At 38.9% G+C, this 15,453-nt stretch overlaps 1 protein-coding gene across 2 annotated transcripts in view; it reads left to right on the top strand.

Moving 5' to 3' along the window:
• Nucleotides 1-15,453, top strand: part of ZFAND3 (zinc finger AN1-type containing 3) — a 328,021-nt gene that overhangs the window by 247,722 nt on the left and 64,846 nt on the right. For both annotated transcript variants that reach the window (XM_059880382.1, NM_001102145.1), the window contains exon 3: nucleotides 257-439. In XM_059880382.1, the coding sequence (XP_059736365.1) occupies nucleotides 257-439 (183 nt within the window). The remainder of the gene's footprint in view (nucleotides 1-256; nucleotides 440-15,453) is intronic.

A 15,453-nucleotide genomic window follows, 5' to 3' on the forward strand; every position in this document is an offset into this window, starting at 1 on the left:
ATTTTAACATGCATTTGGCTTTTCTGAGTCTTACATTAAAATCAGTATGTCCACCACTTACCTGAATAATACAAGGACCATGGGAATCTTTAACTCATTGACTCTCCACCAATTTTCTAAGGTTTTGACCAGTATGTTAGTTACATTTTTTAATCACTCAAATTAGTTTTAATTTTTACACTTTCATTATTTTCTAATATCCAGGGTAATTGTGAACTTCTTATTTAAATTTGTTCTTTTCACTCTTTCTCTTCAGATTTTCAAAAGAAACAACCAGACGATGATTCCACTCCAAGTACAAGTAACAGCCAATCAGATCTGTTTTCCGAAGAGACCACCAGTGACAACAAGAATACCTCGCTAACCACGCCAACTCTTAGTCCTAGCCAGCAGCCGCTTCCGACAGAGCTGAATGTAACTGCACCAAGTAAAGAGGAGTGTAAGTGCCCAGATCCTGTGAAGTGGTAGAGAAGGCCACCTAAGAATCATATCATGAGTTTCTTTGTAATGCCTCTCCCAGGAAAAGACTAGCAGCTCTTTTAATTCAAGATTAAGTGTTAACGTACAGGCCCAAGTCAGCAAGGTAGAGAATAAGTTTCAGCCTTCCATTGAGCTTAAACTTTTCTAAAAAGAGTGCCTTTTATGTTAACTGTCAGGGTACATGAGATTTTGAACCAGTCTAGGGCAGTTCTCAGCCTTGGTTGTAAATTAGAATGCACTGGGGATTTTTAGAACAATTTTAATCTTCAGTACCATTCCCTGAATCTAATTTAATTGGTCTTGAGGGAGGCTCAGTGATATGTTCTTTTTAATTCTTCAGAGACTTCTTAATATGCAGCAAGAATTGAGGAACCACTGGTCTAGGGAACTACCCTGATTTAGCAACCTTCCATTGAAGCCTTGCCTTTCTCACTAAATAGGCTTTGAATGTTTCTAGGCAGTTAACTGAGATAACACTATATCCTGTATACATAGGATATTTGAAGGGAGGAGGAAGTAATTTCCGTTACTCTTCTATAAGTCCTTAGTGATAGAATACTATTATCACATATATGATGTGGAAGTCCATTGTCCACTTAAGCTTTATAGTGCTATAGCCATTTCCTTTAGAGCACAACTGTAATTGACAGAGTTTGTTGAAAATTATAGTGATGTTAATGACAGCCATTTTTACCTTTTAAAAGCTTTAAATAACAGGTTGAAATTTGGTGTTTCAAATTTTCAGAATATCTAGAAATCCTTGGAATATGGTAGGTTAGAATATTCTGTCTTCTAACTTCAGCAGAGAACAAACATTTATCTAAACCTATCATAAACTGTCATACTAGGTAAAATTGAGAATATAAAAGTTAAAAAGGCCATAGTCCCTGTCCTCAAAGAACTTATTGTTTATCAGAGGAAATTAAATATATTTCTTATAATAAATTAGCAGTTCTCAGCTAGGAGTGATTTTGCTCTTCCCCCTCCCCCCAGTGCTGTAAACCTCTGACACTGTGCCCTCCACAGCAAGGAATTATCCAACCTGACATGTTAGTAATGCCAAAGTTGAGAAACCCCGTACACAGTTGTGTGCACCCATTTTAATGGTCCTTTTCCATGTGTTAAAGACATGGACTGTTGAAGGAGGGTGTTGATTTACTGGTTTACTTGTTTGAAGACAGACACACGGAGGAAAGTTGCATGGAGTGTGCAGTGTCAAGTGGCTCACTCCTTTAGGGCCATTTATGGAGGACAGGGCTGGACAGAGTATAGTCGTGCCGTAGCGGCTTGAGTGCTCAGTGAAGATGCTTGGGTGTTGAGACAGTAGTCATGTTTTTGAGCAAAGGAAGGAATATTGCCATAGTTATTCTGAGAAGTAACCTGGCAGTATTGGAAAAGGGAAGGATTATACTAGATAATATTGCATAGAGAGAATTTTTAAATTGTTGTAAACTGTTGAAAGAGGCCTAGGAGAAGGTGTAGAAATTACATAAGAAGAGAAGAATAGATGAAAGTGGTAGTGATGATATTAAGATAGTAGGCTTTGTTTTATATTTAAAAATCTGTTTGGGGTTATTGAGAAGCTGTGACCCCTTGTCTCAGAAAAATACACACTATCCATTTATACTCAGTTTTGAATAAAACTTTTTCTAAAGCTCACTCTGACCTTTAGGTTAAGGACTCCTTGTCTAAGGCAAGGTTGGAGCTGATCAGGATCTCATTTTATGGAACAGCATTTGATTGGATCCACACATCAGGATCAGGCCAGGATCAAAACAACTTGAGCAGCCCGAGTGCTCTGAGATAACAACAGCTTTTTTTAATTGAGCACTTTTTATGTGCAAGACTTTGTTCTATATGTTTCGTGTATTTTCTCTTTTATTCCTCATGACAGCTCGTTGAGGTGTGAATACTCATTATCCCCATTCTATAGATAAGGAAACAAGCACAAAATTATCAAGTAATTTGCTCATGGGTCCCAGTGTCTCAGCAGGTAAAGAATCTGCCTGGAGTGCAGGAGACACAGGAGACATGGGTTTGATCCTTGAGTTGGGAAGACCTCTGGAGGAGGAAATGGCGACCCACTCCAGTACTCTTGTCTGAAAAGTTCTATGGACGGAGGAGCCTGAAGGGCGACAGTCCAGAGGGTCCCAAAGAGTTGGGCATGATTGAGTGACTAAGCACACACACAAAACAAACTAGTAGAAACCAGAACAGGATCCAAAGTTAGGCATTTGTCTTCAGAACTCATGCTTTTAATCAGTTTATTCATAATATGAAATGTAACTGCCATAGAGAATAGAAATATTCATGTTGGCAAGCCTGGCGTGCTGCAGTTCATGAAGTCGCAAAGAGTCAGACATGACTTAGTGATCAAACAACAACATGTTGGTAAGATCAACTCTTTTCTCTGTAATTAAGGTTATGTGGAAACTTAATGGGGTAACCAAAAGTTACTTGATTAATTCACCATGAAAAATCCTTGTAACAGGGATTGGAAATAAAAATACTATATCCATATGACTAAAACATTTTCTCTGGAGTCAGATCTGTTTGGGAAGCAGATCCATAAAAAGGATTTACATAACAAATAGCAAAGTATGGACTCAGAGCAAGTGGGGTTAAATGAAGTGAAATTTTAATTGAGTGAGCCTAATTGTCAGGGGACTCTAAGGACATACAGGGAAGGTCTTGTGTTCAGCACAAGATTCCATCTTCATACCCTTTTCCCCCTCCTGTCCCTGGGCTTGGACCTGCCCTGAGCTTGTGAGCCCCTGGGACATAGCACCTGCTGTGTTTCTATAACTTGCCATTCTAGGTTTCTGTAGACTGCCATGTTTTTTTCTTTTGATATACATAAATACTTTAAGTCTGATTAAGGATGTGTGGCTCTGTCAGGTTGGCCAAAAAGTTCGTTTAGTTTTTTTTGTCAGATATTATGGAAAAACATGAATGAACCTTTTGGCCAACCCAAAACGAGTTTCAGATCCATTCTCTTTCTGGAGACATCACTGCTTTAACTGTTTAAGTGAAACTCTCAGAAGCTAATCTCATTTCCCAGTTCTTGTTGGGCTTATTATTATAAATCTTGGCCTTTCAAAGACCTAGAGAAAGGAGATTTGCTAATCTGAGATACAGTGATGACTTAAGTGTTCAACTAGGCAGTCTGAATTAGAGCTCAGGAGAGAGAAATCAAGGTTGGCTTCATCCCCACGCAGATGATAGGTGAAGCCTTAGGAGTTCAGTGAGATAGCCGAGAGTGAGAAGAAAGAAAAGCAGTGATGCTAGAACTTTGACAGAAACCAGAACAGAGTAAGCAACTGAAGAAGTCAGAGAGGGGGTGAATAATAGTGGGCAAGTTACCAACTCCAGTATTCTGTCCTAGAGAATTCCATGGACTGTATAGTTCATGGGGTCGCAAAGAGTCGGACATGACTAACTTTCACTTTCAAGGTCACAAAAGCCAAGGAACAAATTTCATTGTATGGTATGGGCTTTGTTAATAATAATGAAAATGTTCACTCGTATTTATGAAGTGTTTGACTATCTTCTGAGCTCTTTACATACAATTCTCACAATACCCTATAAGGTAGGTGCTTTTATTAATTAATCCTGTTTTTAAAGATGAGGCAGTTGCATAGAATGGTTCAGTAACTTCTATCTGAAGTTTAGAGCTCTTGCTTCCCGGTGTAGCTCATGCTCCAACCCACTGATTTGGCTCCAGAGCCTGTGAAACTTTCAAGGCCTCTGCCTTTGAAACCGTGCACCTCAGACTGGGACTTGAACACATGTGCTGGGACTTGAACCCAGCCAAAACCCTGATTGGGATTTGAACCCATGGTCTTTTAATTAGAATCACTCACTTGGCGTCTGGACTTCACTGAGGCTCAGGTTCTTTGTGTCTCAGTGCAGAAGGAATTCAGCAAGAGGCAAAGTGATACGTAAGAAGTAGATTTATTAATATAGGATGCTTGTGAGAGAGATGCAGGCAGACAGGTGAGGGAGCTCTGCCTCGAAGGTTAAGTGGGCTACAGTAATATAGTCAAGGGAAAGTGAGGGAGGGGGAAAAGACTGCCTTCTTTGAGTAGAGTCAGTCTTATATCGCTTGCCCCTCCATCATATTGGGCAGGAGAATGTCTGACCCTGTGAGGTCAAACTAGGATTATCATGATGCTTACTCAGATCAATAGGAGTTGTAACATTTTTCTTCTACCTCGTGACCTGGTGCATATCTCGTGCTTTTATGTTTAGCGTTATAGATAAGCAAGCCTGCTTTGTTCCATGACGTTCTTTCTGGTAACTTTCTTGAGTGATCATTAACTCACAGTGGTCTCCCTAGGTTTCCCTCTCTAGCTGTAGTCCCCTACTGGGACCCCCACAGCTACCTGTGTAACTATCCTATTCTGTCCCTCTCACTTTCAACAATCATAGCATATTGCCTCAACATTGTGAAAATGCTGCTGCTGCTAAGTTGCTTCAGTCGTGTCTGACTCTGTGCGACCCCATGGACTACAGCCCACCAGGCTTCTCTGTCCATGGGATTCTCCAGGCAAGAACACTGGAGTGGGTTGCCCTTTCCCTCTCCAATGCATGAAAGTGGAAAGTGAAAGTGAAGTCACTCAGTCATGTCCCAGTCTTAGCGACCCCATGGACTGCAGCCTACCAGGCTCCTCCATCCATGGGACTCTCCGGGCAACAGTACTGGAGTGGGGTACCATTGCCTTCTCCCGAAAATGCTGCAGGAAGCTGTAAATTGACAAGAAATACTCAGTTTGGTGATGGTATGATTGGTTATCTAATAAACTCTTTAATAAACTATTTCAGTGGTTTCATTTAACAGTCTTTGCTAAATGACACTTGGTTAAGTGCTGGGTACTGAAATGAGTAAGATTAACGTCTCTGTCCACCAGGAGGTCACTGTTTCAAATATGTACGCCTCTTCTTGAGATTCTGACTTGTTCTCCTAGACAGGTGCATAAGAATTTTAGAGTAAAAGGGAGGCAGTAGCAGAAATAGTGGTTAAGAAGCATGTCATTTGCAAAAGCTTTCACACGTGGGTCTTGCCATCTCACCTAGGTTGAAAACTATGCTAGAGTGAGGAGATGTGTTCCTGGTTTGTGGATGGGGGTTATGGGGATAAGAAAAGAAAGCTCTCAGGGCAGATGCATTTTAAGTCAACAGGAGATAATTAAAATGACTGTCAAGTACAGTGAGGACTCAGGTGAGAGGAGATAGCCTGATCCATTGACATTTTGCATAGTTCTTCAACTGTGATGTACCTAGGTGGAAGAAGAGGCATCAGGGGATTACGTATATTAATCTTTAAGTATTCTTAAGAGATCAGAATTCCATCTGTTGACCCTTAGCTTCCCCACAGAGTTATGGAGAAGTAAGGTGTGGGAGTTGTTGGAAAATGGGTTTGGAATTCCAAATCCAAGTACAGCCTAATTTGTAAGCTGTACAGTAGTTATGGATCTGTTGTTACTGTGTAGGACCAGAAGTGCCGTGTCTTCTTTCCTGATAATCAAGAGCATGAGTATTGCTTACATCTACTTTCTGCTTCTCACTGTTAAATGAACATAACACGTGGCAAGAGTCTGGGTGCGTTAATACGGTTTTAAAAAGACTGCAGATAAGATAAGAACTCTTGGTTAAGAGTGTATAAAGCAGAGAACAGGGCAGATTTTTGAATTTGTTAAAAGAATTTGTTAAAACTCCTTGACTGAAGGTCAAACAAAACAGGTGTCCAAAACCTCCAAGTGATATTTTTGTCTGAGCACACGCATCTCTTCCTCTCCCATCTTATGGTGTCTGCAGAAGATTCCACGGACCTTTAGGCACTAGGAACATTTTCAAAACACAGTGTAAACAAAATGCTAACAGTGACCAAAAGGACTTGTCATAATATTTAAACACTATAAAAATGGTAATAGGAATCACCAGAGCACTTACAAGTATTAGGCACTGTTCCAGATACTTGTTTGTATTAACCTGCCTCCTGATCATAATACCCTGTAAGATGGGTACTGTGACCGTACCTATTTTGCAAATGTGGAAATGGAGGCCCTGGATGATTCTGTATCTCTCGCCCAAGATCCCAGAGCAGCCTGGCTTGCCAGCTGCCACCGAGTAGCTGCCTGTCTGTGTGATGATTTGTAGTAGAAAGGACTGCAGAGGACAGTGTTGCACACTTGAATAAAATCACATATATTTCTTAATGCTTTTGCTACTACCTAAGTATTTTTCTGCCAATTTCCAGGTTTTCCATTGAGGTGCTGAATTGTGGTTTGTACTTTGTTTCTTGAGCCAACTTTTGAAGAAAGAGAAGATAATGTCAGGTTGTGGGGTTGAACATTGGAGCTAGTTGTTAAAGCCATCAGGGTGGTTGCATGGTAGGGAGTTCTGCTCTCTGTTAATGTCTGCAAGCCCCTGCTGCCTTTTCCTCCACTGTTCTTCTCCTAGGTGGGTCACAGTTGAAGGTGTTAATGGATCAGGCTGTCTACTCTCACCTGGGTCTTCACTGTACTTGACAGTCACTTTCACTATCTTATCTTGAGTTGCAATGCATCTGCCCTGACAGCCTTAACAAGATGGGCAGCTGACTGGTCACCTCAAGTGAGAGTCTCACAGATTGGACTTAAAAGATTTTTTAGAAGACATTTTTCTCTATTTCTCCTATAAATTAGGTTTTCTGTTGTTATGCTCTTAAATGGCCTGGACATCCCTACTCGTGACCTGTTGGGGGGCCTTACGATGTACATACCTATTTAGCTAGGGTTTGTCGGGGTTTTTGTTTGGGGGAAGGGGAGGTTGGCCAGTCCCACTGCATAGTGGATGGAAGTTCAGGTGTTGGTAGAGAGCTGGCTTGTCTGTTTCTTTCTAGGCAGGAGAGGAGGGGAACTGACCTCTGCTACTAGGGAAGGGCAATGGCAAGAAATGGACTTGTTCTTAAATATTCTGACGTTCTAATCTAACAGAGAGGGCCCTCCTCATACAGAACACTTTCTGAACTCTGTAGAGGCTCATACTAAGAGATAAACAGCAACCCATACATGCAAAAAGTGATAGTTTATAAGAGAAGTTGGCAAACTAGAACCCACAGGCCAAATTGGCCCATCCCCTGTTTTTGTATGTTCCATGAGCTACGAGTGATTTTAAATGAAAAAGATCAAGAGAACAGTAATTTTACAACGTGTGAAAATTATATGAAATTCAAATTCTGATGTTCTTAAATACATTTTTAATGGAACACAGCCACGCTCATTCATTTATGTATTGCCTGTTGCTGCTTCTGCGTTTTAACAGCAGAATTGGGTAGTTACTACAGAGACCCAGTGGTCCCTTGCAGAGAAAGTCCGTCAACCCCTGTTTTACAGAGCCCTTTGACACACATTTTTCTGGGACTGTCCTGACAGTGCAACATAGGCAGGGCACATCGTCTCTTCCTTATTCTCCAGACGAGGAAAAGGTTTGAATGGTGACCTGCCTTGAGTCACATGACAGGGCTGAAGTCAGCGCTGGGCCTTTTTAAATTATCCATAGTGCTGAAATATTTTTTCCCTGTTTTTCTCTACTACATATTAATAAACACAAGAGATGATTTTGTTGTAACCAAAAGAAAGTATACAGAAAAAGTGAGAACTGTACTAACCGGAATGTTAGTGAAGACTTCTAATGAATAAAGCCTCATTTCCGAGTGCTGGCTAGATTTTCCTTGAATGTAACAGTGATTCCCAAAATAGAAATTTGAGAGCATTCTTTATCTGTGGTTAAATTAATTTTGTTAAACAAAGAGAGTTCTGTTGTTTCCTTGGAAACTGGTTCCTGGTCATAGCCTAGCTTCCCCAGGCATTTAAAAAATAAAATGGTGGTGCGTTTTAACAGATTTCCTTGCTAAACTGCCTTTGGGTCTTTGAACGTGCATAGGGCTTCATTGGCTGCTAGTCTTGATTCCTGTCTGACAAAGCAGTCCCTTGGAAAATTAATATCACTGCCACTGAGTGGCTGAACTTTTTGTCTGTTTTTACCAATTAAATTTCTAATTATTGCTAAGTAAAGCTAGTTTTCTCTTTTCAGACTATGCCTACTTGAAGACCGGATAGTGTGCAAAACCAGCTGACTTATTCTAGTAGAACATTTAGAAAATATTACCTATTAAAAAATATTTTATGACTTCCTGCTGGGCTGGTTTTAAGTGAAATATGGTGAGGAGATTTATTTACAGTTCTCTCTGTATGTGTCTTTCCCTTCCCTTTTCTCTAATGAAGCTTGGAGCATCAGGCCATTTATCAGAGATAATTATACAACAGATGGAGCTTTTCTGATATATAATAGTCTCAAAGTGGGAAATTCTTTCCCATAATGAAGAATGCCGAAAATTTAAATGTCTCTTTTGATTTTAATTTAAAGGTATTTTTTTCCAGTGCATTTATTTATCTTGAAGCTGATTCTATAAAACATGCTGTTTTTATTAGGGCTGTGTTCTAAAAAGATTGATACTTTGCAGTACAGTCTGATAATGTACAGTTATATGCTGTATTGAATTGAATGGTTGTAATTCACTAGGAATCAATGTATGGGGTCATTAAGTGAATCCTGGTCAAAATGCAGAAAGGCTTGAGCAGTTTAGCAGTGTTTTCTTAATGGAAATTATTTCTATCCCACAATGTTAACTGGATCAGAACTTGTTCAGGCACTTTAGTGTCATCTGGCTGTTTTTGTAGTCTAAAAATAGAGTCAGAATTAAAGCAAAACCAGGACTTTTAAATTGCTTATTTGCTGGCCACTTTGTTGTCTTCTTAAGTTTTAATTTCATTTTTTTAATATACAAGTAAAGCAAAGACAGGTTTATGTAGAATAGAAGGTAAAAATACTCATTTAATACCTTCACCCCTTCTCCCCGCCTCAGATTCCCACTGTTTGAAGAGTATATTTATTTACACTGTGTATTTATTTTGGATTATATATTATTTTTATATGCAGTTGTACACATGTGTACATAAATACAAGGTTTTCTTTATACAAATGAGAACATACTATACATACTGTTCTGTAACTTGCTTTCTTACTTAACAATATAATAAGAAATCTTTCCAGGTCAGCCCAATTCTTTTCAAACTGCTATGTAGTATTCTCTATTATTATTATTATTTCCTCTTTTTTTTAAGACTATTTCTGATATTTTACTCTTATAAACCAGGTGGTGCAAGGTTTCTTGTAGATATTATTTATCAGGTTAAGAAACTTATTTGTAGTGTGCTAAGTTTTTTAACTCAGAAATATTGAATTTTATAAAATGCTTTTTCCAAATCTATTAAGATGATCATATAGATTTCTCCTTTAATATGTAATCCCTCAAATTAATAAACTTCCAGTGTTAAACCACCTTTGCATTCCTTGGATAAGCTCTCTCAGATCTTTCAGTACTGATGAATTCAAAATGCTAATTTTATTTTAGATTTTGTACCTTTTTAACAAGTGAGTTAATTTTGTGTATGCGTGTGCTTATATATGGTGGGCATGCTATTCTTGTCTAGGTATTAGTTACATTAATCTCACAGAAAGTTTTTCATCTTTTCCTGTGCCCTAACACAAGCTTTTTGTCTTATGGTCTGGCATTATGTGTCTATTCTTTGAAAACTTAAAGAACTTATTCGTAAAACTGATTGGCTTGATATGTGATATTGGACTATTTATATTTCCGACCTCATTTAAAAGTCAGTTTTGGTAGTATTATTATAAAAATACCTATTTCCTTTACATTTTAAAGTTTATTGGAAGGAAGTTATATACATTGTTTTTATTTTTAAAATTTCTGCTATTAAAGGTGCTCTTAACTTTAGGTATTCACAGTTTAAATCTTTTTCGTAATTGCACTCATGCTGTTTATATTTCCTAATGTGTCTTTGTGATCCTTTAGTGTTAGCTCAGTAGAGAAATATTAAAGATCTTGGAAATTGTCATTTCCACCATTGTGTTTTCATAGGATTACAGCCAGAGTCTTTATTTTTTTAAATATTTATTTTTTTCTTTGGTTGCACCAGGTCTTAATTGCAGCCGTGTGGGATCTAGTTTTCTGACCAGGGATTGAACACAGGGCCCCTGCTTTGGGAGCACAGAGTCTTAACCATGGGCCACCAGGGAAATCCTAGCCATAATCTTTAGACTGTTCTTGCTTCTAATCTTGTCCTAGTCCATAAACTTGTCAGATGAATCTCCCATTGATACTGTGTTAAATAAAAAAGGGCATTATTTCACTGACTCATCACTGCCTAAATTTGATCATCCAGATTCTTAATCTTTTATCAGAAATCCTTCCCCCATGTAATCTGGAACCTCATTGTATTTGACCTCCCTGCCTTTCCCAGCGCTGATACTTAGCTCTGAACTGAAACCAGATTCTTGTTGTCCCCCAAAGACACCGTGGCAGCACATATTGCCGTTTTTATCCGTGCTTGTGGAGGCCTCCCTCAGAACCCTTTCGTCCACACGTGCCTCCCCCCGGGAGTCCTGACTTCTTCCCGGAACATGTTAAAGATGCGTTGTGTTGGTCCCTCATTGACATGAGAAGTCATCTCTGTACCAGTTTAGAGGCTAAACTCAAAATTAGCAGAGACTTGATTTTATTCTGCTTTGCTCTTCCCCATAATAGCCAGCTAGGCAATATTCAGTAAATGATTTAGATATTGAGAAAAGTTCATTAGTTTTTTATACTTTTGAGAACATTCATGTGCTCATGTGTTTTGATACACTGAAGAAGGGCTTCACATTGCCTGAACTGGATTTTGAGCAGCTGTGTAATACTCTTTATTATTTTCTGTGCCATTCAGTAACCTCAAGATGAAGTTAACTCAGAAAGGCAGTTTTCCTCCCTAATTTTGAAATTTGGTTGTCTTGTTGTGGTGACAGGTCATCTCTTTTAACAGAGCTTTTAGAATAACAAGACTTGTCTTTTTTGTTATTTTAACTGTGCAAATAGCCACCTGCTTGTTGTGAAACAGCAAGTTTTGCCGATAGGTATTTCTTTTATCACCTGAATTTCCCCCTTCAAACTTCCCCTTTGCGAGAGAGACTGGCACACTTTAAGCACCCGTTTTTCAAGGATTCCTTAAGAAGCCCACAAATCTGAAAGGTTAGTTTCCCATAAAGGTTTCCTCAGGCACTTAATGAGATTATACAGTTATTGATATTCATACTAGGTTTTGAAGTAGCATCATCTCTGCCCCCTCTTTGCAAATGCAGATTTTTTAATGTTCTTATTAAATGAAATGCTCTATACTTGGCTGTGAAAGTAAAGGTCACCGTGAACAACCACACTTCACATAACTTTAGCCCTTTGCAGCTGTCATACTGTTTTTATTTTGTGTAGATACTGGTAATACGTGACACTGTGCTGATTTTAAATTAAATCTAAGTTTTATTATGACAGGCATGTTTGGCTAGGGAAAAATACCGTATTATTATAGGGGCATCTATCTGTGTGTTATTTTAAACTTAAGTGAATGTATTTTGGTGGTGTTTGTGAACTCTCTGAAAATTCAGAGTTGCCCATGCCAAAAAAAGGCTACATATAACTTTACATTTTGTGTTCATATGTTACTTCATAAAACATTTCACTTTTTGATCTGTCAAAAGGGTAATTCTTTAGATTTAATAAACAATAGGATGCCATGTTGGTAAGGAATTTTTAAAATTCCAGAATACCAGTATAAACACTTCTTTACATAATTCAAATTATGACATTTTCAACTATTGTTTGCAAAGAAAGGTCCTGTTAGTAGGCCCTGCTAGTGTTTATTTCTACAAAACAAAGAGGTTTGACTACAGTTCCTTTTGATCATTGTCACTTTGATCATTGTCACATTTGCCAGCTGTGGTACAGCTACTTATAGGAGAGACTCAGCACGAGTCAGGGAAGAGGGGTACCTATGTTCAAGATTCTTTTTACATGCCCATGGGACGATACCTGTGGCTTAAACAGACGTATTTTTCTATTTTTTCTGACGCTCTTATGGAGAACATGCACAAGTCACTTTTCTGAGGATGGCAGTGCATTCTTTGATTTGTAGACACAGGACAGGATTGATGAAAACACTCTTGGTAGCTAAATTATGTCAAAAAAATAAAAGCTCTTGTAATGCTGAGTGGTTTCTTCATTAATGTTGTTATGAGATTCATGCTCATGTTGATGGTATAATGCAAATGTAGAAATCTGAGTTGGGCCTTACTTAAGCCTGTAAATAGTCAGAACTGAAGTCTAAATTGGAGAAGTGACAGCTCCTGATTTCATATCCATATTAAGTATGCTTTGTCACAGACAGAAACAAAAGTGTCTAAAAATAGAACTGACTTCATTCACCAGGTGATATTTTGACCTCTCAAAAAAGGATTCTTTCTAGTTTTGAACCTCGAGATGGTGGTGTCTTAAGAATTTCAGTGTTCATTTCTGTTGGACATTATCACAGTTTGGAGTATTGGTGGTCAGTGTGTGTGAGTACATGGGATGCTCTTCCTTGGTTATAAGGGCTCTAGGTAAGAGATCACATTTGAAAACTGAAATCAAACAGATTTAACTGCTCAGAATCCTTTGAGTTACATGAAACATGGTTTTACTCTTCTTACATAAGTAGCAGAAATAGAATGTTCTGGGTTGAAGTTATAATTGTAGAGTTTATTCCACTATTCCTTGCCTTCATGGATTCATGGGTCAGGAGACTCAGTATTGTTAAGATGTTGTTTCAAAATAAAGATTCAGTATAAACCCAGCAGTCTACTTCCTCTCTGTGTGTGTGTGTAGGTAAATTGACAAACTGATGCTAAAATTTTTGTAGAACTGCAAAGGACCTAGAGTAGCCTCCAGGGCTGGTGGTTTTATAACTCGACAATATAGCACCAAAGTATTTAATGTTATTTAAATATTAATGCTTTGTTGAGAATAGGCAAACCTTTGACTGTTATTTGTACTAGTGCACTGATTGGTCTTTGCAAGACTAGAGTAAGTCAGTTGGCATGTGAACAAAGTGTGGAGAACTTGGAAATTATATTAACCGGTTTTATTCTATACCAGTGGTTCTCAAAGTGTGGTCCAAAGACCTGTAGAGGTACCCAGGACCCATTAATGAGGTCCACCAGGCCCTCCCCTTTCCAAGTATATATCTGTGTGAGTGCGGTGTTTCTTCATATGTTTCAGATGAGTGATGCATTGTAACAGATTGAATGCAAATGTGAAAACCTAGGTTTCTTCCTTTAAGCAAGGCTGCTTTCATTTTTTAAAAAATGTGTAGTTATTTTTCATAAAAAACATGTTTTATGTTGACATGTAATTATTTTGTGAATTTTAAATGAAAACTTACAATTTTTTTTCAGTTTTAATTTCAAATAAGGTAAGCATCAATAGCTATAACCTACATAAACAAAGGGCTTCCTTGGTAGCTCAGACGGTAAAGCGTCTGCCTACAATGCGAGAGGCCCAGGTTCGACCCCTGGGTCGGGAAGATCCCCTGGAGAAGAAAATGGCAACCCACTCCAATACTCTTGCCTGGAAAATCCCATGTACTGAGGAGCCTGGAAGGTTACAGTCCATGGGGTCGCAAAGAGTCGGACACGACTGAGTGACTTCACTTCATCACCTCATACATAAACAAAAGGTCTTTCATGTTTTAAGTGTAAAAAGATCCTAAGACGCAAATGTTTGAGAACTAACATGTTAGATTAAAGCATGTAAATATGGTGAAAGTCAACTGTTTATTAGTGGTTCAATTTCCCTTCTGAATAGCTATGTATGTGTGATAATTGATTTTGGCCTGAATCATTTGCATTCAGTAGTAAAAGACATATTGAACAGCTAATATGCTAGAGTATCAAGATGCATAAAACTTTGCCACTAAAAAAAAGCTCATGCCATTAAGGTCATTGCTGGGGTCAAGAGAGCATTCTTCCAGAACATATCCCACTGACCCCGTAGGGATGTCCATGCATGCTCCTGTACGAGTGTTTTTGAATGCTGTGCAAATGCAAAGTATTCCTGATTTCATTTTGCTTGTCGTGGTGTTCCCTGGGGAAGGTGATGTGGGAGAATTTTAAATTTTATTTCTATTGTGCAAATAGGCTAACAAGCACACTTACACACACATATATACACACAATATTTGCAGAGCAGCCCAGCAACAATTATTCAGGAGAGGGGGGGGTGGAATGATAATGAAATTTTGTTGAGAGGCCTTTTATGAACAGAACAGGGAGCTACCAATAGCAGCTTCTGTACCCACTTTGGAAATCCGTGCTCATGAATGTCTAATTCAGATCCAAATGGTATGAGAGATCATGCAGTGAGTTAGGGTTAGAACTTTTGAGAGATTAACACTTAGAATAACAAGTTTTGTAAATGTTTTAATTTGGAAATTTCATCTGGAGAAGTGGGAGGGCTATTATCTGGCTTGAGGATTTTCTGTAAACTTAGATTCCCACTTGTTATATCCTTATGTATCCTTGTTTGTAATTGATGGTGCTTTTCAAACTCAATTATGTGGACAGATTAGGTGTGTCCTTTCTGATTAAAACAGTTCGAGAATTGCTGGTTTAGAGTAAAGTGGGATCAGATCAGATCAGATCAGATCAGTCGCTCAGTCGTGTCCGACTCTTTGCGACCCCATGAATCGCAGCATGCCAGGCCTCCCTGTCCATCACCAACTCCCGGAGTTCACTTAGACTCACGTCCATCGAGTCAGTGATGCCATCCAGCCATCTCATCCTCTTTCGTCCCCTTCTCCTCCTGCCCCCAATCCCTCCCAGCATCAGGGTCTTTTCCAATGAGTCAACTCTTCGCATGAGGTGGCCAAAGTACTGGAGTTTCAGCTTTAGCATCAGTCCTTCCAAAGAAATCCCAGGGCTGATCTCCTTCAGAATGGACTGGTTGGATCTCCTTGCAGTCCAAGGGACTCTCAAGACTCTTCTCCAACACCACAGCTCAAAAGC

Source organism: Bos taurus, chromosome 23 (genome assembly GCF_002263795.3).
Source record: "Bos taurus isolate L1 Dominette 01449 registration number 42190680 breed Hereford chromosome 23, ARS-UCD2.0, whole genome shotgun sequence".
NCBI lineage: Eukaryota > Metazoa > Chordata > Mammalia > Artiodactyla > Bovidae > Bos > Bos taurus.